The sequence below is a fragment of the Caretta caretta genome, chromosome 2, assembly GCF_965140235.1.
Source record: "Caretta caretta isolate rCarCar2 chromosome 2, rCarCar1.hap1, whole genome shotgun sequence".
Lineage (NCBI taxonomy): Eukaryota > Metazoa > Chordata > Testudines > Cheloniidae > Caretta > Caretta caretta.
Genome location: NC_134207.1, coordinates 48,872,786 through 48,894,943, shown reverse-complemented (window position 1 = coordinate 48,894,943; position 22,158 = coordinate 48,872,786). Strand labels below are relative to the sequence as shown.

The window sequence follows — 22,158 nt, the reverse complement described above, 5'->3', positions numbered from 1 at the left end:
AGCCGGGTTTTTAGTAGATCATCTGTGTTACTTACAGTTTGTTGTGAATGAAGCAACATATTTGCTCATTAGTTTGAGTAACCATGATCTATGTTGTCTGCCTATAATATAGTCATCTATTAAAGAATTACTTTACATTACTTATTTACATTACTTTAAAGAAAATCAATAGAGATAGTTTAAGGTTTCGAACAATGTTGGCCCATGCTGTAGTTGAGGTCTTGTTTTGAAGGATACCTATTCTCAGGCTCCCACATTGTCTTTAATTGGCAGGCAATTATGCCTTTGTAGCAGTAGCCCCTAAAGTGCAAAGTTTGCTTCCCAACTCTTAAAAAAACCGAAAACTTTTCCCCAAAAAGTATTTGTAATATAACCACTGTTTTGTTCCATTTTGGTTACCTTGCCTCTTTCCTCCCAGTGGTGTATCTTAGTCTCATCACTTGGCGTGGGTTTTTTTTGTTTTAATTTTAAGAGCATTTTTAAAAATTGTTTTTAATATTGTATATTCTATGTGTGTGCAATTCTTAAATTAATATGTTTGAGGGCATCTGAGCAGTTAATTTCAGTATTCTTGATCAGTGGTGGCTATTCAGCGGTCTCTCTAATGATACAAGCTGAAAATCAAATATTTGTCAATAGAAAAAAATAGGAAGTTTGTATTTAAAATTATGTATGGGGGAAAACGATCTCAATAATTGAAATCTGAGTTTGATGTAAGTAGTTATGTTCCCAAGTATTTTCACACTATTGTAATAACATACCTTAGTCCTGATCTGTGCCTGAAAGATGTTACGTTGATTTTTCTGTTTCACAGTGCTTTTGTGATATAGTTTAAAAAAGAAACCAAAACTTTTCACTACCAAAAATTACAGTGGTTATGGGGAAACTGATTAAAATAGATAATACATTTATAATAGTGAAAGATGAGTACCTACACCTTAATTTTTTTTAAAAAAAATATTTTCTATACAGGAATGTGACTCCACAGACTACGTTGGAATTTCGAGTGTGGAGCCATCACACTTTAAAAGCTGATGCGTTACTAGGAAGAGCCACTGTAGACTTGAGACAAGCTTTGGAAATGCACAATAGAAAATGTAAGTTTTCATGGATGGCCTATTGATTAAGGAAAAAAAATTGATTATTTCAGTTATATTAATTCTGGTAGTTTTGATGTAATGACAAAAAATTGTCATGTAATTTAAAACAGACCTTCAGGGCCTGACTCTTTGAGTTATAGAGAGAGATTTAAATTTATAGTGAGAGAGAAATTATTTCAAATAATACTATATGATATGGATATAAACTGGTCATTGGGAAGTTTAGACTTGAAATTAGACAAAGGTTTCTAACCATCAGAGGAGTGAAGTTTTGGAATAGCCTTCCAAGGGAAGCGGTGGGGGCAAAAGACCTATCTGGCTTTGATTAAACTTGATAAGTTTATGGAGGAGATGGTATGATGGGATAACATGGTTTTGGCAATTAATTGATCTTTAAATATTCATGGTAAATAGGCCCAATGGCCTGTGATGGGATGTTAGATGGGCTGGGATCTGAGTTACTACAGAGAATTCTTTCCTGGGTATCTGGCTGGTGAATCTTGCCCATATGCTCAGGGTTTAGCTGATTGCCATATTTGGGGTCGGGAAGGAGTTTTGGGCAGATTGGAAGAGGCCCTGGAGGTTTTTTTGCCTTCCTCTGTAGCATGGGGCACGGGTCAGTTGCTGGAGGATTGTCTGCTCCTTGAAGTCTTGAAACCACGATTTGAGGACTTCAGTAACACAGACATAGGTGAGAGGTTTATCGCAGGAGTGGGTGGGTGTGATTCTGTGGTCTGCGTTGTGCAGGAGGTCAGACTAGATGATCATAGTGGTCCCTTCTGACCTTAATATCTATGAACTACTGAAAAAAGTGAGAGGAAACTATTAAATAAAGATATGAGGATATATGTTTTCTCTGATTAGTTACAGAATTTCCATTGTGTAGCAGGATCTATTGCAACCCCCCCCAAATGGCCAAACATTTCATGCAACCCCCCAAATGAAAAAATGTTTAGCCATATACAAGGCTCTCTAGTCTTCCCTGGATTAATAACTTAACAGGCCAACTTTCACATCACTGTGATAGATAGTATTAGACTCCAATGTCGAACAAAATTATTGACCCTTCCTTCAGGATGGATTGATTATAAATCACTGATTTTAAGCATGATTTAAATCCGCATGCTGGAAATCTTGATTTAAATAATTGATTTTAATCATGTTTTGCATTTGTACTGCTTAGTTATTTTCTTGAAGGATGATTGATTCTCATTTGTTGGTAACCATTAAAACATGTAGATTTGCAACTAAATATAGACTTCACACTAAATTCAGTGTCTCTCTTTGCTAATGAGGAGGATGCGCTATAGTTATACACATTTATGTAAGCAGTTATATAGCTTATATTATGTTTATTCAAATTCTTAATTTTTACATTATTTTATTACGTAAGAAAACAGTGAATGATGTATTTCTTATTTACTAGATTGTTTTTATTTGTGACTTGTGTGAAGCTCTATTTGGATGGAAATTCAAATTAAATTAAATTAAAAAACAAAACCATCATAAATTATTTTAGTACATAATGAGTTTAAAAGTGATGACTACATAAGAAAGTTTAACAAAAGTTTATCAAAACATGTTTTGCATTAAAACTAACTGATTTATTCAACAAAAAAAGTATCTGTAGTTAGTCAATTGAACAGATTATTTTGGGTCACTGTGTCCTTTAGGATTTTAAAATTTGTAAGTCTCATCCTCTCACACTTGGTTTTTATTCATTGGATGAGGAAAACAAGTTTTCCTGGTTTTTCAACTCCCTGTTGGCTTCTTAGCTTCGAATTAATTAGTCATTAAGCTTAACTAGTTGAATAAAGTGTAATGAAGAAATTATTCTCTCTGCACCAGCAGTAGAGGCTACTGGTGTCAAAAGCTGGTTTAGTACTTCAACAAATTCTGGTTCCAGGTGCTTAGCCAGTGACTTCCACCAGTTCAGTGGTGTGACTTTCTTTAAAACTTATGGTAAACATATACTAAATATCTTTGTATTTAGTTTAAATGATTTTAATAGATCATAATAACATAGTACATTAGTGATTATCACCTACATTTTCTCTTGCATAAGGAAACCTCCCTGATGCCTATTGCCCCTGCCAGAAGAGTTAATGAGCTACAAGATTTTTATGTCGTCTTCTCCTTTTTTAATTTTTTCATTAGAACATGAAAGTGGTGATTCATACTTTTAAATTTCACCCCCAAATGGCATTGAAATCCCAGCTAAACCAGTAGCTCAATCTCATTTTTCCCAATCTATAGATGTCATACAAAACCTCAGAATTTATAATGAGGGAAAACTGAGAATGTAAAAAATGTTTCTTTACATTTTTCTTACTTATTAGAAGACATCCAAAGGGGAACCCACCTCTAAGTGGAATGTCTTCATTCGTATTATGAAGATGCCAGACGTGGCTCCATAGTTAGACATGTTTTCTGTTCTGCACTTCGAGCAGAGATTCAACCTTGTTTATGTGTTAAATATACAGAATATCCTCTCCAAAACTTAGTGCTTCCACTTTGAGCTCAGAAAATTCAAGTGTATTCAGAATTGAGTTATAATTAATTTAAAAATGGGTTCTTTAAGTAATTTAGCATGTTAGATTGTTTTTGTCCCAAATCTTAGTAACATAATAGCACAATCTTTAAACTTTCCATATAGAGAAAATAAAATTTTAAAAAAGGCTGATAATACATATCTTAAAACAATTAGAAATATCTTATGGGAGCGTTTGCTTTGGGTTTCTTGTTTAGTGTTTGTGTATGACATTTTTGTAATAAAAAAAGGGAAATTCTAAGACAAAAGGACAACAGCAAGATTTGAAATGTAGTTAAGGCACACAAACAACATTAACGCTGCCCTGTAAGAGGGGAACTAATGAAAACTATTTTTAAAGATGCAGCTAATCTGAGACCACAAACACTAAAATCCCTACAACTTAAGTTCGTTATTGCATGACTTTGCTACAGATGACTGTTAAAATTCTTTATTTTCATCCTTAATGAGTTTGGATTTTTTTTAAGGATAACTTAAGTATAAGTCCAAATTTTCTGGATTGGTAGTGCTTGGTTTTTCTTTGAGTGCTTGCTCATGTCCATTCCATTCCGCTACATGTACTGATGCCAGAAGTTTTTCCCTCAGTGATATCCATAGGGGACCAGCTCTGGCGCCCTCTCCAGTGGAGTGTGTATGCCGTGGTATGAGGGGCACTGCTGGCTCCGCCCACCCTCAGTTCCTTCTTACTGCCAGTGATGGTGCTAGACCATTTCCTTGCCTCAGCTAACCTGTGTCTCAACTGCTCGTTGTCAGCTATTTTACTGCATATTGTTGTTAAAAGTCGTTAGTTTAGTTCCATTAGTGTAGCTAGTGTTAGTTCATAGTCCCAGATGGGACTTAGCCTAGGGACGGGGCATGCGCCGGTCCCTGGGCTTCAAACCCTACGACTGCTGCAAAAAACCTATGCCAGTGACCCCCCACAGTAGCTGTCTAAGGTGCTTGGAGGACACTCATGTTAGCGACAAGTGTCGCATTTGTAGGAGTTTTAAACCTCGGACCAAGAAGGATCAGGACATTTGTCTCAAAGCACTCCTTATGGAGTCGGCACTTGCACCGGCACAAGAGCTGTCCAGATCAGACTCTGCTTCCAGCACCGTGGCTGATCCCCGTCCTTGGTACCGGCAAAGAAAGGCCAGGGTGGGACCTTTTTCTGCATCCTGAAGGGGAAGGAGAGGGCTGGAGGAGAGCAAAGACCTGTGAGGGGCAGCTCTTCGCCTCCGGATGGAGGTCGGTCCCCAGCTTCCGCCGAGTGGGCTAGTCCACTTCAGGAAGCACCCGCCACCCTAGAAAGTGGCATGGGCATTCGGCACCTGGCAGTGCCATCTACACTGGAGGCCCTGCATGCTGCTAAGGACATCCTGTCCCTACTGGTGCCGCCCACGCCGGTTACAGCCGTACCCCGCTGCAGGAATAAACCTGACTTGGGATCCTTCCAACAGTCCCCATCAGTGTGGCACCGCTCCTCACCCCAAGGAGTGTCCCGCCAGCACTCACTTGTGCAGAGCCGCCATGCCCCGAACACAGGTCAGCCCACCCGTCAGAGTCCCCCGCGTCGGTCCCTGGATGCCAGGCGGCACTCTTCAGGCTCGAAGCGGCGATCGCCAGTGGAACAGTGCAGACCAGCAGAGGTGTGCCCGTCCCTGCACCTCCAGTGGCGAGAGTGCCCTAGCCGCTCTCCCAGTGTGCGGCACTGCTGGTCTTGGAAGCCCTATTACTTGTCACCGGAGCGCCAGTACAGATTGTCATGGTCACTCCAATGTACCCTGGCACGGCGACCTACTCGCTCCAGCTCAACGGACCGGCAACGCTTGCTGAGTGTTAGGTGTAGATCGCCGAGTTCCTGTTGCCGACCTGCCTAACGTCGCCACTGATCCCCTGTGTCACGGCACAGAAAGTCATTGCCCTTGTGCAGATCCCCAGCGGAGCCTCAGGGCCAGCACCGACGTGACCAGGGTAAACAGTTGGCCTTGGCACTGTCCTGATCCCCACCGGATGTGGCCCGTCCGCCTCGGGCTCCATTAGCGAGGAGTCCCTGCCAGCGGGCCAGGGTCACTCATCGGGGGTATCGGCATTCCCCACAAGACCACTGGCCTGCCCCCTGGCACCTCCCGGGGGGTTCCTGCAGCCTTCACAAGGGTGTAGGTCAACCTCGGGGGCATTGGATAAGCAGTCGGTGATGATCTGCCTGCCCCGTCCGCCCCCCCCGCCCCCGACATGGAGGTGACACTGGAGAGGACCCCTCAGGGTCTCTCGGTCCTAATGGAGGTGCTCGTGGAGGAGGCATCGGTGGTGGCAGACCTGCCAGTACCCACCACCTCTTCATCCTCGCTCAATGAGGCGATTACGGGTCTTCTCACCCGGTCCCCAGGTTGATGCCAAGGTTCATCAAGATCTTCTGAAGAGCGTTGCCTCAAACCAGCAGCTAGAAGCCGATGAGCTGGAGGAGCCCTCAGACTTCCTCTTTGACTTGCTGAGTTCGGCTGCCCCTGCTATGGTGGCACTGCCAGTGCATGAGGGAGTGGCAAAAATTACCCAGTCCCTGTGGCAGACGCCCTTGTCGCTGCCCCCCATGTCCAAGTGGGCAATACGCAAATATTATGTGCCGGCTAGAGGTTATGAATACCTTTACACCCATCCTGCCCCAAGCTCACTGGTGGTGTCGGCCTTTAATGAGCACAAAAGGTAGGGTCAGCTAGGTGCGATGCCTAAAAATAATAAAGAGGCAAAAGGCTCGATCTCTTCGGAAGAAAAATTTATTCATCTTCCAGCCTCCAGCTATGAGTAGCGAAGCATCAGGCCTTGCTCAGCCTCTGTGACTTTAACATCTGGCATCCATGGCTAAGTCTTCGAACTCGCAGCCTGAGGACCCCAGGAAAGAATTCCTGGCGATCCTCGATGAGGGCAAGGTGGTGTGAGGACAGCCCTCCAAGTGGTCTCAGATGCAGCGGACTCTGCAGCCTGAACCATGGCCTTGGCTATAGCCCTGAGCCGAGTGTGACGGGTTGGATCACAGAAAACTCCTTGGGAACTGCCAACTGATGTGCTGAGACTACCCCTGAGCCTATTTCCTTTGGCAGCTTGGGACTTCAGTGCCCTGCCTGGTTTGAGCCAGACACACTAGCCTGCTGCAAACCCAGACCCAGGTCTGAACCACATCCCCCAACAGCTGCAGGCTTAACTGAAAACAGCTTAAGAAGTGTTTCTGTCTCTAACACTCAGATGCTCAGTTCCCAATGGGGGCCAAACCCCAAATAAATCTGTTTTTACCCTGTATAAAGCTTATACAGGATAAACTCATAAATTGTTTGCCCTCCATAACACTGATCGAGAGAGATGCACAGCTGTTTACCCGCCCCTCCCAGGTATTCATACATACTCTGGGTTAATCAATAAGTAAAAAGTGATTTTATTAAATACAAAAAGTAGGGTTTAAGTGGTTCCAAGTAGTAACAGACAGAACAAAGTGAATTACCAAGCAAAATAAAATAAAACATGCAAGTCTATGCCTAATACGGTAAGAAAGCTGAATACAGACAAAATCTTACCCTCAGAGATGTTTCAATAAGCTTCGATCACAGACTGGATGCTTCCTAGTCTGGGCACAATTCTTTCTCCTGGTACAGTCCTTGTTCCAGCTCAGGTGGTAGCTAGGGGATTTCTCATGACTGCAGCCCCCTTTGTTCTGTTTCACCATCTTATATAGCTTTGGCACAAGGCGGGAATCTTTTGTCCCTCAGGGTTCCCACCCCTCCTTCTAAATGGAAAAGCACCAGGTTTAAGATGGATTTCAGTAACAGGTGACATGGTCACATATCCTGTGTGACCCCAAGCCTTCATTCCTCCCAGCCTGATACACAGAAGTCCTGCAAGCAAACAAAGCCATCCACATTCAATTGTCCTGGTTGATGGGAGCCATCAAGATTCGAAACCACCACTAATGGCCCACACTTTGCATAACTACAATTGGACCTATGGGTTATATTTCATATTTCTAGTTTCAGATACAAGAGTGATACATTTATACAAATAGGATGACCACATTCAGTAGATTATAAGCTTTGTAATGATACCTTACAAGAGATCTTTTGCATGAGGCATATTCCACTTACATTATATTCACACTCATTAACATATTTTCATAAAATCATATAGAGTGCAACGTCACAATGAGCATCCTGGTTGCAATCCTCGGGCCTTTCCACAGAGGTTCAGCAGTTGATCCAGAACCTCCCATTCAATGGCCTGGCGCTGTTCTCTGAACAAACAGATGCCAAGTTGCACAGTCTAAAAGACTTGAGGGAAACCCTGCGGACACTGGGCCTGTACACCTTAGGGCTGGCAAGGAAGCGATTTAAGCCACAACAGTTCCAGAGATTGGGCAGTCAGCCTCGGTCCGAGTCCTTCCATAAGTAGGGCAAGACCTATACGCGCAAGAAGGGCCACCACCCGACGTCCTCTGTTCACTCGAGCTCCACCCGCAATCAACAGGGTGGTAAATGGGTGTTTTGAGGGTTCGCTGGAGGGTGACCTTCCAGCCTGTGTCCTGGATCCTGCTTCCCGTTTTTTATCCAACCACCTGTCCCCTTTCCTCACTGCCTGGGCCTCTATAACATCTGACCAATGTGTCATTAGAACTGTGGCTTATGGTTATACTCTTCAGTTTATTTCTGTCCTGTCCCCCCACTCAACTCTCCTCCCTGTCCCTACTCAGAGACCCCTCTCACGAGAACCTGCTTGCTCTGGAGGTGCACGGCCTTCTGCAGGTGGGAGCTGTGGAGGAAGTCCCCCTAAATTTCAGGGGTAAGAGGTTTTACTCCTGTTATTTTTTTTAATCCCAAAGGCCAAGGGGAGTCTAAGACCCATCCTGGACATGCGAGATCTCAACAAATATCTCAGGAAGTCGATGTTCTATATCAACAGGCAGGGGGGAGCTTGCTGCTCGGCCATCTGTCAGGAAGCACTTTGCCTATGGGACTTTTGCATCCAGTGCGTGATCTGTCTGGAAGCTTCACATCTCCCTGGTGTCTGGAACGTGCTGGTGGATTTCCTCAGCAGGTCCTATTTCTCTCACCACGAGTGGTCGCTCCACTCAGAGGTCACCTGGGTGCTCTTCCAGAAGTGGGGTGGGGGGGGCCTCCCCGGGTGGACCTGTTTTGCCACCAGACAGAACAGGAAGTGCCATCAGTTCTGCTCTCTCCAATGCCTCGGCAGGGATGTCCTTTCCAATGCCTTTTTCCTGTCATGGGCAGGAGATTTGATGTATGCTTTCCTGCCGATTCCGTTGATCAGCGAGGTCCTATTGAAAAATCAAAAGATGCAAGTCATTATGATCACCGCAGCGTGGCCTTGCTAGCACTGGTTTGGCATGCTCATGGATCTGGCCATGGCTGCACCATGGTCATTGCCCAGCTGCATGATACCACAGTCGGCTCCTGCACCCAAACCTTCCCTCGCTTCGTCTCACGGCTTGGCTGCTGAGTGGCTGAACCCAGAGGAACAGGCCTGCTCTAGCCAGGTACAGCAGGTTCTCTTGAAAGCAGAAAGCCCTCCACCAGAGTGACTCACCAGGTTCTCCTGCTGGGCATTGGCATGTAGCATGTCTCCAATCAGCGTTCCTTCTAATTGTTTCCACGCATGTGCGGAATGAATTTTGTTATGTGCACCATATCAAGGTAACGTGCAGATGTTCGCCACCAGTAGAAACCAAAAACTTAGATATAATATATATTTTTAAAAGTTACCATAGGGATAATTACTCCAGCCAGGACAGGTAAAGTCATTTTAGAACTCACTGCTCAAAGAATTAAATTTAAGCGTAAGAAAGAAATAAAAATTATGAAATGCATAGACCAATCAAAAACTAAAACACACTGTGAAAGAAGTATCAAGAGGTAACAACAGCAACAACAATACAAGTGTGTGTGCGTGTGTGTGTGTGTGGGGGGGCATTGCTCCTTTAAGTATGCTGCCCCCACTTTAAGTACGCTGCCTTTTAAAGTAGATCAGCACGTGTTCAGACACAGCAGCTGCAAGCAAGCTCCCTCTGTCTTGAGCCCTGTTGTGTCCCCCCTCCTCTGCTCTGTGGAGATGGGATACAGGGGCGGGAGGAGAGGGACACTCTGACATCAGTGTTCCCCTTTCTCCCTTTGCACAGCAAGAAGGAGGCTCCCAGAACAGCTCCAAGGCAGAGGGCAGGAGCAGTAGGGCAATGTGGGGAGGGACACCTGAAGTGTGTGGCACTTGATAGCCTGCTGGATGGCCACCCAGCCGTGCAGTTTAGGCGGGAATTTAGTTCCCAACCCGGATTACTTGCTCCACCTAAAGCACCAAGGCATTGCGCTTTCGTCCATCAGAGTGCACTGGGCAGCCATATCAGCCTTCCACCCGCGCGTCCAGGGCCAATCAGTGTTCTCGCATGGGATGTCGATGAGGTTCCTAAAGGGCCTTGAAAGGTTCTTCCTGCCGATCCGGGATCTGGTTCCCCAATGGGACCTCAACCTGCTCCTCTCTAGGCTAATGGGCCCGCCCTTCAAGCCTACGGCTTCTTGTTCCATCTCCCATCTGTTGTGGAAAGTTGAGTTCCTTGTAGCCATTACCTTGGTGAGGCGCGTATCCTAGATTAAGGCCCTCATGGCGGAGCCTCCGTATATGATATTCTACAAGGACAAGGTCCAGCTGCGACCCGATCCAGCTTTCCTGCCTAAAGTGGTGTCCCCTTTTCACGTCAACCAGAATATCTTCCTCCCGATGTTCTGTCTGAAGCTTCTCTCCACCAAAGAGGAGAGGTGGCTACACACTTTGGATGTCCAGGGCACCCTAGTGTTCTACCTGGAACGTACCAAAGCCTTTCACAGGTTGACCCTACTCTTTATGGCAACAGTAGATAGGATGAAGGGCCTCCTGGTGTCCTTGCAGAGGATTTCAAATTGGATCACCACCTGCATCTGGACCTGTTATGAGCTGACTTAGGTCGAGCTGCCACCTGTAGTGATGGCCCACTCTGCTAGGGCTCAAGCATCCTCGGCAGCCTTCTTGGCGCATGTCCCTGTCCCAGATATCTGCAGAGCCACAATGTGGTCTTTGGTACGCACACATTCACGGTGCACTACGTCATCACCCAGGAGGCAAGAGACCATGCTGGATTTGGCAGAGCTGTGTTGCAGTCGACATGTCCATGAACTCCTGCCCGCCTTCGGTGGTACTGCTTGGGAGTCACCTACAATGGAATGGATATCAGCAGGCACTCAAGAAGAAAAGACAATTACCGTTTTTTCGCTACTGGTGTTCTTTGAGATCTGTTGCTCATGTCCATTCCATGACCTGCCCTGCTTCCCCGCTGTTGGAGTTTCTGGGAAGAAGGAACTGACGGTGGGGGGAGCCGGCAGCACTCCTTATACCGTGGCATACTCACGCCACTCCAGAGGGCACCAGAGCCAGTCCCCTATGGATACTACTGACGGAAAAACTTCTGGCACTGATGCATGTGGTGAGCACACATGCCTACCGTGGAATGTCCATTAGCAACACACCACTAAGAACACCAGTTACGAAAAAAGGTAACTGTCTTTTTTGGTTTAATCATAACATCCCCTTAGTGTTTTTTCTCCTAAATTACTGATACATACACTCAATTTTTAATGCCAGTTTAATATAGTTATTGGTACTGGAATAGTAGAATACACCTGTTATGAAGAGGCCAGCCTTTTTTTGAAAAAATACCTATATATCCCACTAGTGATGTCATTTACTGAAACATACTTTTGCTCAATCTTTTTTCTGATATGCCTGACAGTCATATTGAGTTCAATGCAGATGTTTAATTGGAATTATTTTTTAGACTCTGATAAATGGGTCAAAATGTAGGGCAGGGTTTTTTGGTTTTGTTTCTTTTTAACTAGTCTAGTAATACTCTTACTACTTAATAATCTTCAGAGTTGGGATCTTTATGTTAGTGACAGAAAATTAGCAGGGACTTTATTTTTTTTATTTATTGTTTTGTATTTACTACCTAGTTAGATCCACATTTTTCCTCCTTCCTATTGGTCTTTGGAATTTAGTGATTTTGGGAGATAGTCAAGAATTGAGCTCACAAGTTTTGTGTATCTAATAGTTTTAGCTCCCTGTACCTTGTAAAGCATGTTTCAGGATTCACAATCCAGAATTTAGTTCTAGCTGCTTTAAACATTTTGGGTTTGTAAAACTGGCACAAGATTCCAAAAATGCACCATGGGAACAATAAGCTTGGAGAAGTCCAAGTAAATAATCTGTCTGAAGCACTAAACCTGTATGGAGCCAATAGTATATGTTCTAGAAACTACCTAATCTAACCATTTCTTTTGCAGTAGGTGTTAGGAATCTGTAACCTCAGTGTAAATTGATATAACTCCATTGACTTGAGTGGGTGCTCTGCTGATTGATAACCAGCTGAGGATCTGGCCTTATGTTTCTTCTCCAACAAAGTACATCGGGGTGGGCAAACTTTTTGGCCTGAGGGCCACATAGGGTGTGAAACTGTATGGAGGGCCGGATAGGGAAGGCTGTGCCTTCCCAAACAGCCTGGCCCCTGCCTCCTATCCACCCCCTCCCACTTCCCACCCCCTGCCTGCCCCCTTCAAAACCCCCGACCCATCCAACCACCCTCTCCTGGGACCCCCGCCCCTAACCGCCCCCCAGGACCCTACCCCCTGCCTAACCCCCCCCTCCCCATCCCCTGACAGCCCCCCCCCCAACCTCTGCCCCATCCAACTGTCCCCTGACTGTCCTCCGGGACCCTTTGCCCCTTATCCAATGCCTCGGCCCCTTTACCATGCTGCTCAGAGCAGCATGTCTGGCCGCTGTGCCGGAGCCAGACATGCTACTACGCTGCCCTGCATGAGTGCACAGCCCCGCTGCCCAGAGCGCTGCCTGCAGGGAAGGGGAGCTAGCCTCCCGGGCCAGGAGCTCAGGGGCCAGGCAGAACGGTCCTGCGGGTCGTAGTTTGCCCACCTCTGAACTACATAGTTGTTCAAAACCTCACACACCCTTAATTAGAATCCCTGATTTTCTGTCAAACCATGCAAATGTTTAGCTGTCCACTGCCTACTCTGAAGTTGCACTGACACATGGAGATTCTTGGAGTAAAATCCTGGCTCTGTTGAAGTGAATGGGAGTTTTGCCATTGACTCAGTGAGGCCAGGATTTCACCATTTATCTGTCATCAATCTGTCCTGAGGTTGCAACAGCAGAGTTCCATAAACGTTTGCCATATTCCAGATGTCTTTTGCTGACCTATCCCCGTCCTAGCAATTTACAGCATGGCTCATATTAGCAAAAGTTGTATGTAAAGCTGGACTCCTATTTATGGACTCTACATACTAAACAGTGTACATAATCAAACATGATGATGTTGTAACCCGTGAGATTTTAGGGTTCCCTGCTCTGAGGGAATAGAAAGCAGCAAAATAATAGAAATACGGCTTATTTAAATAAAATGTTAATCAATTACTTTATTCAACAAGCTAGTTCTAAAAATACAAATTAGCAAAACCTGAAGACTTAGAAGAAAATAGATGTATCCGTCATATATATTGGAATAAATCTTTATAGAACTTCTTTCTTTAAGTAGGAGAGAAAACTGTATGTGTATATATATATCAACTATGTAGCATTTTTATATGTAATATAACTTTGTACAAAATATTTTTAGTATGTTTTTGTGGGAGAAACTATTTAATGCTGAATTTATTCTTTTTCCCCTTGTAGTGGAGGGGGTGAAAGAACAATTGAAACTCTCCTTAGAAAACAAGAGTGGCATGGTGCAAACAGGTGAACTGACAGTTGTGCTTGATGGTCTGGTTGTTGAACAAGAATCTCTTACAAACTGCAGTTCACCAGCAGCCAGTAAGTTCAATTAGTAAAATAAAACCCACATGTTTTTGTTAACATTTTAAAAGAAGGAAAAATCTATTTAATGTATTTCTTGTTATTTAGTAGAAGTCCAGCAAAATGGTGATGCTGTACACGAAAACAGAGAAATTTTGGCAAGAACTACATCGAGGTTGGAATTATTATTTTTTACTTTTTGCAGTATTTGAAGTGTAATGGCCATTGTTTCATTTACAATTAGATAATTGAATTTTGCACAGGTGATCAGTTTTGACTTTCAGGCCTTAACTACTTCAGGCCTACACTCCCATGGACTCTGCTTACTGTGTTGCTTGAGTAAGGAAGGATTGCAGCACCAAGGGCCCAGTGCTGTAAATTTGCACGAGTAAGTTTATTCATGCAGGTGTTCCATTGCGTTCATGTGGATTACTTAGGTTAGGGGAATGTAGGTGTTCAGCTTACATCTCTTTTCTTCTGCTGGTAGTCGGGGAGCTTGTGCCTTCTTCTCCAGGTAAGTGGTCAACCTCTTGATGGTTTAGTTTTGTCTTCTGGCTAAACGTATAAGTCCATCAGACCAAACATAGAGTCCACCTGGCCTTGAAATCTGTGAAGTACTGCAGTGGAGCTCAGTGGACCAGGAACTGTGAATGTGGTATTGAGTGCTGAGCTCCTTGCTACCTACTGCTGCTGTGTAAGAGCCAGGCATAGTGCCTCTCTACTACCTTCCTCCTTTAAAATGCTATTGCAAGAGAGGAGGAAGAAAAGGGCCTGTGTCCCCCATCCTGTCTTCTCTTCTCTGCCCCCCCCCACCTCCATTAGCTCTCTTTCAAGGCCTGATCTTGTGCACATTGAAATCAATGGAAGGACTCCCACTGATTTCAATGGTTATTGAATCAAGCCTTCAAATCAAAGAACTTGCCCACCTAAACCTGAAATGGGGAAGAGAGCCTTGAGTTTAATGTACAGAGACCCACAAGCTTCATCTCTCTATTTATTATGTAGGAGAACAAAGGGTTGCCAGGAGAATAATAGAAACAGGGCACACCTGGTCCTCAAACAGCAGTAGAAGAGAAGCAAGGAGTTCATTACTAAAACTAGCTTTATTGTTACTGGACCACCCAGCAACCTTGCAGTGCTTTCCTTACCCTGCTACTTTCCTTCCATGTGTGTGGTTTTGCTCCCTCTCAGCTGCTACAGATCTGGGGGATGGACACAAGTCGTTCTTCCCTGCCCATCCCAGGTACTGTCCTCTTTATATGTGGAGGTTTGCTTCTGGATCCCCTTGGCCACTAAATATTATTGGGGTGAACACTCAAAATATTATTCCCCAGTTTTCTCTAACATCTTGGGGACTATAATTTTCTTCCTCCTCCTTCCTTTCCACAAAATATTGCCCCAGATTTTTTGAAGATGGGTCAGCTATACCTTCACAGTCCTCCATCCTGATCTCTCTGGATGTTTGATCTTTGCGGCAGCAGTATTCCCTTCTCTTCAGACAATTCATTTTGTCCCTGATGCTGCTTTTGTACCTGGCCATACCCTGTTGATGTATTAACTTAGCTTACATTAAAAAGGAAAATTGCTAATAACACTTGAAAAAAAAATTCTAACATAATTTTAAAAATAACATTCTGATTACAAAGCTCTTCACTGAAAAATAAATACAGCTTAGCTTCACTGATTTAAAAACAAACCAATTCTTTTGACCTTGGTTTAGCTGTATTCTGTTGATGCCAGCAAAATCAAATAAGATTTCTAGGTTAGAATAAAAAATAACCAAAAACAAAAGCTGTCTCTGTTGTTGTTTGGTTTATCAGTAACTTAAGTGAATTGATGTTTGCTGTTTTATAACAAAGAAATGTGTGTTTTAACTATTCTCTGCTAAGCCTCCTTTTCTGTGACTTGGTCTGTGACAGCACAGGCACTTTGGGTCTTCCTTCCTAACCCTAGTAGGCAGGATGATTAACCACCTTGTCCAGCATTTTTCTGTCTCTAGGGCTCCCTCATCTGCTTGATTTCTGCTTCAGCGCAGCATGCATGAAGGTGACCTCTGTGACTGCCATTTGTCACTTGAGCAGAAAAGGCTAAAACAATATTTAGGGGTCAGGAAGAGTGGAACAGCATCTCAACATATGGTGTTTTCCTGTAGGGGTCCTTAAGTATTTATTTGCCTCTTACTAAGAGAAATCTTTGCTACCTCATTTGTTAGACGGTAACTACTCTGAAGTAATTTCTAGAGATGTGACTGACAAAAGCAGCTGTTCAGCATGCCTAGAGGAGGAAAGAAGCTCATCTGACAAGATGGGGTTCTCTCCAGAGAAGCAGCTGCGGCCATTTTTTGGGAACTCTAGTAGCCAAACTAGCCTGCCCAACTCAGTTATAATGCCATATTGGGGGACAAATAAATGGAACTTAAAAATCCAGTTGATAAGTATCTGAATTAAAATTACAAAAATAAGCCCCCATGTCCCCATAATTGGTTTAGTTTTACTTATATGAACAGTTATCTTCACTCACCAACGGAATAATATTGAAACCTTGCCACTGAGTTTACTTTGTTGTCTTTTGTATTAGATCTTTAAGCATGTTTCAGTGTAGGCCTTTGTTTTCTATAGTTCTATTTAACATACTGTTTGTATTAATCAAAATCCTCTTTATTTTGCCAAGATCTACCTGTGACATGTCTAATGGAATAGACAATCAAGCTCCTTCAAACTCTGTAATACAGAATGCATTCTGTATACATGCTGTTAATGGAGACAGCACTTCATCTCCTTCTCATGTTGCAGCCAGTCCCAAAAATACACCAGTACCAAAACCACTTTCAACCCAGCCTGCCAACAACAGTGGTAAGAATGAGCATGTTATAAAATGCTGTTCGATAAGGACTTTCTAGTTAATTAAAATCATGTAGTCCAACTTCTGATTGTTTATCTGCCTTTTACTATATACATCTGAGATAAAACCTGTAATATTTTCACTTCTGCATGATGAATATAAATCTTAGAATTTCTCCACTTCCTTGAGTCATTCCAGAACACATCAATTTGGAGAACAATATTTTACCTGTTTTATTTTTCTTAAGAGACATCTTGTCATCAAGTAAGGCCTCTGTGCCTGAACCAGACCATTGAATCATAACATAGATAGTCTAGAGGAAAGAGTCTGACTTCCTTTACTGGCTCATTTCAAAAATGCTTTTCTAGTGGAGGTGGGAGATAGTAAGTGGATTTCCTGACTGCAAAGAATTGGAAGTATGTTTCCCTACAAGAAGTGCTTTCCAACAAAAATCTGCAAAGATAGAAACAATGTTTGAGGACTTTACATTTCTCTAGTAGCAGGACCTGCTTGTGTCACTGTAGTTCAGCATTTCTGTTGCCATTTATATAACCTATTTTCCAGTTTTATGCAAATCAGGTAACGAATCTGCTCTGGGATGAAATATATTTTAGAATTCTCAGCCCAGGATCACTTAAAAGTGCTAATTATTTCTAAAGGGACATTAATTTTTAAATCTGATTTCCATCTGGAAATGTTGTTGTACTGACTATTGTTGCAAGTAACCCCTAAGAGTAATATAGTGGAAAAATATTAGAGATTTTTTTTTTCATTTTATTTACTTTGTGCATTTGAATGAATTTTACATATAATCAGTGTTTCCATTTTGTCAATGGTGCATGCCCTTCCTCAGGTCCCATGAAAGTGTGTCTGAGTAACAGGAACAAGTGAAGGTGAACAGACAGAAAGCAGTGGTGTTATTCTCGGGCTTTCCCAAAAGACCTTTATAAACATCACAGGGGAACAGAAAAACCCTCGGTTTTTTAAAGTTATTTAAAAAAACAAAACCATTCAGGACTTAGTATTTAAGGGGTATACTACGTAAAGGGTCCTCTATTAGAAAACAGATCTTAAAAAAATAAAGAAAATCCAAGTTGACTCTGTACCTTTAAGCTGAGGTCCAAATGTCATAGATACTATAAAATTTCATTTGCTTTCTTGTGCTGTTATTGCTAAATGAGATAAGGAACCTCTAAAGAGTGCTTAGTTGATACAGGAAGTGGAGTTGGTAGAAATCTCTCACGTCTGTAGTGAGTCATATTCTAGCATAGTGGTAGAAGATGCAGTTTTGCTGGATGTAACTTTTCCTGAGTTAGACATAAAATGGAGGTCCTTACTGCTTGTGGTATAAAATTAATTACAAGTGTTATTACAATATAAAAGGTAACATTTTGTCACTCTTAGACAGTGTTGGATAATAATTCCATAGAGATGCTGCCAAAATTCTCATTGAGGCAGATTCTCGGCTGATGTAAACTTTCATAGTTCTATTGTGGAGCTATGATAGCTGACACCAGCTGAACATCTGCCCCAATTATTTTACTACTGAGAGCTCCCTTTTCTCATCCCATTCAACTATTTTTGTGGGGGTTGAAATTCCTCTTTAGTTAATTAGTTGGGCTACTTTTAAGAAAAAGGTAATTTTAAAAAAAATTGGCAAGTGTGAAGGAAATTGGTGAAATTGTCTGATGATGTGAAAGATAAATATGCTATCTGAATTCTGCAGATCTAATTCTCTTGTGCAGCATGCATCACAGCAGCTGTGAGCTCATAACCATTAGGATATTTGTGATCATTGCAGCTATACTCTTGTGTCTTTGCAGATCCAAATGTTTGATATTAGGGTATATAAATAATTATATCTCATCTGACATCAGTTCCTTTCCTGATTCCTTGTGGGTCAATTGTGGCATTATTACAAGCCCTGTGTTAGGGGCAGCTCATTGTGCTGCTTTTGGAGAAGCCTGAAAGGGAGATTGACTTCCCCGATCACAGTCCCCTTCCCAGTTTTCCTGTTGTGCCAGGGAGAATGTATGCTGTGCCTCGTCTATACCTTTGCAGGATACAAACCCCAGTACTGCAGTTGTAGGTATGCTGCCAGGTGCATTGAGAGGGTTGAAGCCCCCTTCTCACTCCTGTCCAAGTAGGGGAGTGTAGTTATTCTGAAACGCCTTTGACTCCCTGCATGCTATAAATTGTGGCACAGTGAACGAGCAAAAAGGTGTTCCAAAAGCAACCTCTGCCCCTCATTTCTCTACCCAGGCTTTACATATGGGCCAGCTTAATTAGTCCCTCTACACATTAGCTGTGTTCCCTTGTGCATATGCACTCCTGCTAAGTTCTTTGTTACGTAATGTAATAACTTCCCACTTTCCTGGCCTGTATTTCTAGCCTTCTTGGGAAGATAGACTGGCATAAGTTAGATATAAGAAGTAGAGGGCAGATTCTGACTGATAATTTAAGGACAAACAGATGTAAAGCATTAAAGTGAATGTTGGTTTCTTAAAGAGGTGCTGTCACCTCATTTTAGACCCCAATTTAAAACCCAATCCTACACATGTGCATGTGAGTAAGGTTATAGGCATAAGCATTTGTAGTATCTGAACCTCAAATTTCCTGTAAATAAACTTGCATAAAATTTAACCTAAGTAGAAACATGTTAATGAAATTTTTAAAACCCTACACACAATAGATTTGAATTCAAAAGCATACCATTCCCATGCTGTGTTTGTGATCCAGATGTTGCAGAATTATGGTAGTGAACCATAGTGTGAAATTGACTAGAAAGTGACTATAAGCAAAAGTAAAATTGTCTTGTCTGTTTTTATTGTCTAAGCTTACACATAGTGCAGAAAATTAACAGACAGCACAAATGGTGAAAAGTAAAACAAATTCTTTTTTTGAATAATCTAAGGTTTTAGTAGCACAGATGAAGGAATATTTTAAAATTATATATGAATTTTAACCTAATAGTGTCCATTAAACTTAGAATTTTCTGAATCAGGTCTTCATAGACTATCCTTTTGCGCTAGTCACTGTACAAACACACAAAAATATACTTCCTGTTCTAGAGAGCTTATAAATTGAAGATCTTAAATCAAAATTCCTGTTGATGTGATAGATTGCTCTAACATGGCAATAATCCAGAAATGATACAATATTTTGATGTTGCATTTTATTATGTATGTGATGCATAATTACTAGATCACTGGATTTCTCTTGTGAATAGTAACTTTCAGTCTCTGTAACAGATCTACCAACATGAATAAAAAATATGCCAAAGAAAAAGTCTGTATTGATTTATGAAGTCAATATCTATAATTTCTATTGAGATCCTTTGGCTTAGCTACACCAGCATTGCCTTGTACATGAGCTTGATAAGCTTTTTTAAATTTTCTGGTTAAAAATGACTTATTGAAATACGACATACTGTAGCAGAATACAATGTCACATTTATGTGTAACTGAACAGAACAAAAAATTACATTAGTCTCAAGGATATAAATTACTATTTTTATTTTATAACATTAAACTATATAAACCCAAAATTGTAAGGTGGATGTAGTCAGATTTCATTATGATTTTGGGTGGAGGGAAGGCAAGGTTAATTTAATTTAAGTTGTGTATCGGTGCAGCTCTTAATATTTTACTTCGAAACCACTATAAGAAATCAGCAATTATTTTTGTAGTCTTATCCTCAGCCAAATATTTAATGAACTTCTTATTTGAACTGGAAGGATTCACAAGTAATTTTTAGGTCTACCATAATTAGGTTTTCTCAAGTTTCCTTTCCTGTTTTCTCACTTGCAGCAAGGGCAGTTTTGAAATAGTTTTTCTACTTAAAAGTTTTACAAGAACTGTTGGTGCTATTCGCTTCTACCAGACCACATTACCTTTTTCCTTTTGGCAATGCTTTCCTTTAGTAAGGAAAGGAGACAGGAGGTTCTGTTACCAGAAATGCAGATTCAGTAAGGGGAGGTCAGGAAGATCTTATTGCAGTAGTAAATTTTTACTTATATATTTTGCATTTAATGTGCTCTGCTGGGCTAACTAATTGATAAAAGAAAAAGTGGTGTCTGTAACCATTATATTAGCTTCTGCTTGTTTACCTGATAGGACATTTCCATGTAGTTTCTACACAGGCAAAAATATGTATACCTCTAACAGCAACTGTAAAAAATATGATTCTTGTTCTATGTAGCTTGTGTTTGTCAGGTAAATACACATTTAACTTAATATATTTTTTAAAGGCTTGTGTTTTCATTATTAAATCCTTCGAAGAGGTGGATTTTTGTTTAATTGGCGAGTTAGTAATTTAAAAAAATTTTTAAATATTTTTTGGCAACAAAGCAAGCGGAATGAGCCCGGAAGATTATCCAAGTGTACATTAAACGCTGTTATCTGTTGTATCTTTCATACTCAGCCTTCTTTTATTCTTCCTTTAAAATTCTCTTACAATCTCACAGTGTTAAAGATTCTCTTTTAAAACCAATGCCACTTGGAAGTTTCAAGAGCAAATCATGCGTATGTTCCTTTGCGGACTGGAAGCAAGATGCCCACCCTCTGCTAGCTTACAGAGCACGTCTTACTATCCCACGTCTATTACAACCTGCCAGTAAACTGAAAAGTTACTACTACTTCAAGTGGCTCTTCATATTCCCACTTGTGAGCAAAAAAACAACGAGTGCAGTCTTAACAGAACCTTCTCCAAGCAATGCCTGTTAGAGCGCATATGTATCTCATCCTACTCCTCTCCTCAGCGTCTTCAAACATGCTGAGCGAAAGGCTGTATAAAGGCGCGCTGCATCCCCTACTTCCTCAGTTCTTCCAAAACCTGCACCAGGTCAAAGTGAACTGCCCTGGTCGTTCAGGTTAGGATTTTTTTCTCCTGTACTAGTGCCTTAGATAATTGTTGTTGTAGCATGTAGAGTTAGTTTAGTTTGAGAGTTTGTAGTTCTAGTTAGTTTAATTTTAAGTTCAGTTCTGAGTGATGGTGGAACTGAAGAAAAAGTAAAAACCAGCATTAAGGGATGCGCTTCTGCCAGCCATTCCTGATATCAGATGACCCCACATTAGGCACCTTAAGTGCCTTGGTGAAGGTCAGTCTCTCCTTCTCGGTGTTCTGTTTGTTGGAGTTTCTCACCCAGTACGCAAGGAGATACAGAATAGACTGCAGGTGCTCCTGCTTAAGAAAGTTCTTGCTGCTAAACCGTCTGGCTTCAGAAGATCATCAGATCCAAAGACTAGGGGCCTGTTTCAGCTCTGAGTGCCTTGACTTGTAAGGCTAAGGTGCCTAAAGGATCCTGGGGATCTGTGTATTTTTTGGTTTCAGCTCCTGTTCCTGTTTTCATCAGCTCCTGCTGCTAGGGTGTCGAAGATGCCATCTTTTCAGTTGGCCGCTAAGGACTCTGTGATTAAGCCATCAGTTCTCACTGCCTAGGTTCCAAAGGAAAAAAGCGAGGGAGAAGATGGCCACTGTTTAGAAGTGCCAGATCCTGTGCGTCCGATTTAATGTATCTGTCTGATTAGGATATGGCGTCTGCAGACCTTAGTCAGCTCTGCATTAGACTCCATGTTCAAGGGTTATGGAATTGAACCTCTCTCTGGATCCAGTGATGCCTAAGCCTATAAAACTGCCACTATTGCCCATTCCTATTCCAATGCTGATGTTTAATCTGAAGACCATTACTGTCATCGCAGATGTTCACTGTTCAGCATCTGATCATCAGACCTGAGTGAGAGATCATTGGGGGAGAGGAAGAGAAAGATTTCATCTGTTCAGAGTTTTAAATCCCCTTCACCTAGA

General features: G+C 42.2%; 1 protein-coding gene across 5 annotated transcripts in view; it reads left to right on the top strand.

Annotated features, from left to right (window-relative positions):
- WWP1 (WW domain containing E3 ubiquitin protein ligase 1) overlaps positions 1–22,158 on the top strand; it is a 172,087-nt gene that overhangs the window by 76,189 nt on the left and 73,740 nt on the right. For 3 of the 5 annotated variants that reach the window (XM_048841105.2, XM_048841104.2, XM_048841108.2), the window contains 5 exons: positions 973–1,097; positions 1,705–1,791; positions 13,393–13,530; positions 13,621–13,687; positions 16,183–16,364. In XM_048841105.2, coding sequence (XP_048697062.1) covers positions 973–1,097; positions 1,705–1,791; positions 13,393–13,530; positions 13,621–13,687; positions 16,183–16,364 — 599 coding nt within the window. The remainder of the gene's footprint in view (positions 1–972; positions 1,098–1,704; positions 1,792–13,392; positions 13,531–13,620; positions 13,688–16,182; positions 16,365–22,158) is intronic. The other 2 variants (XM_048841106.2, XM_048841107.2) reach the window with 2 other exon arrangements.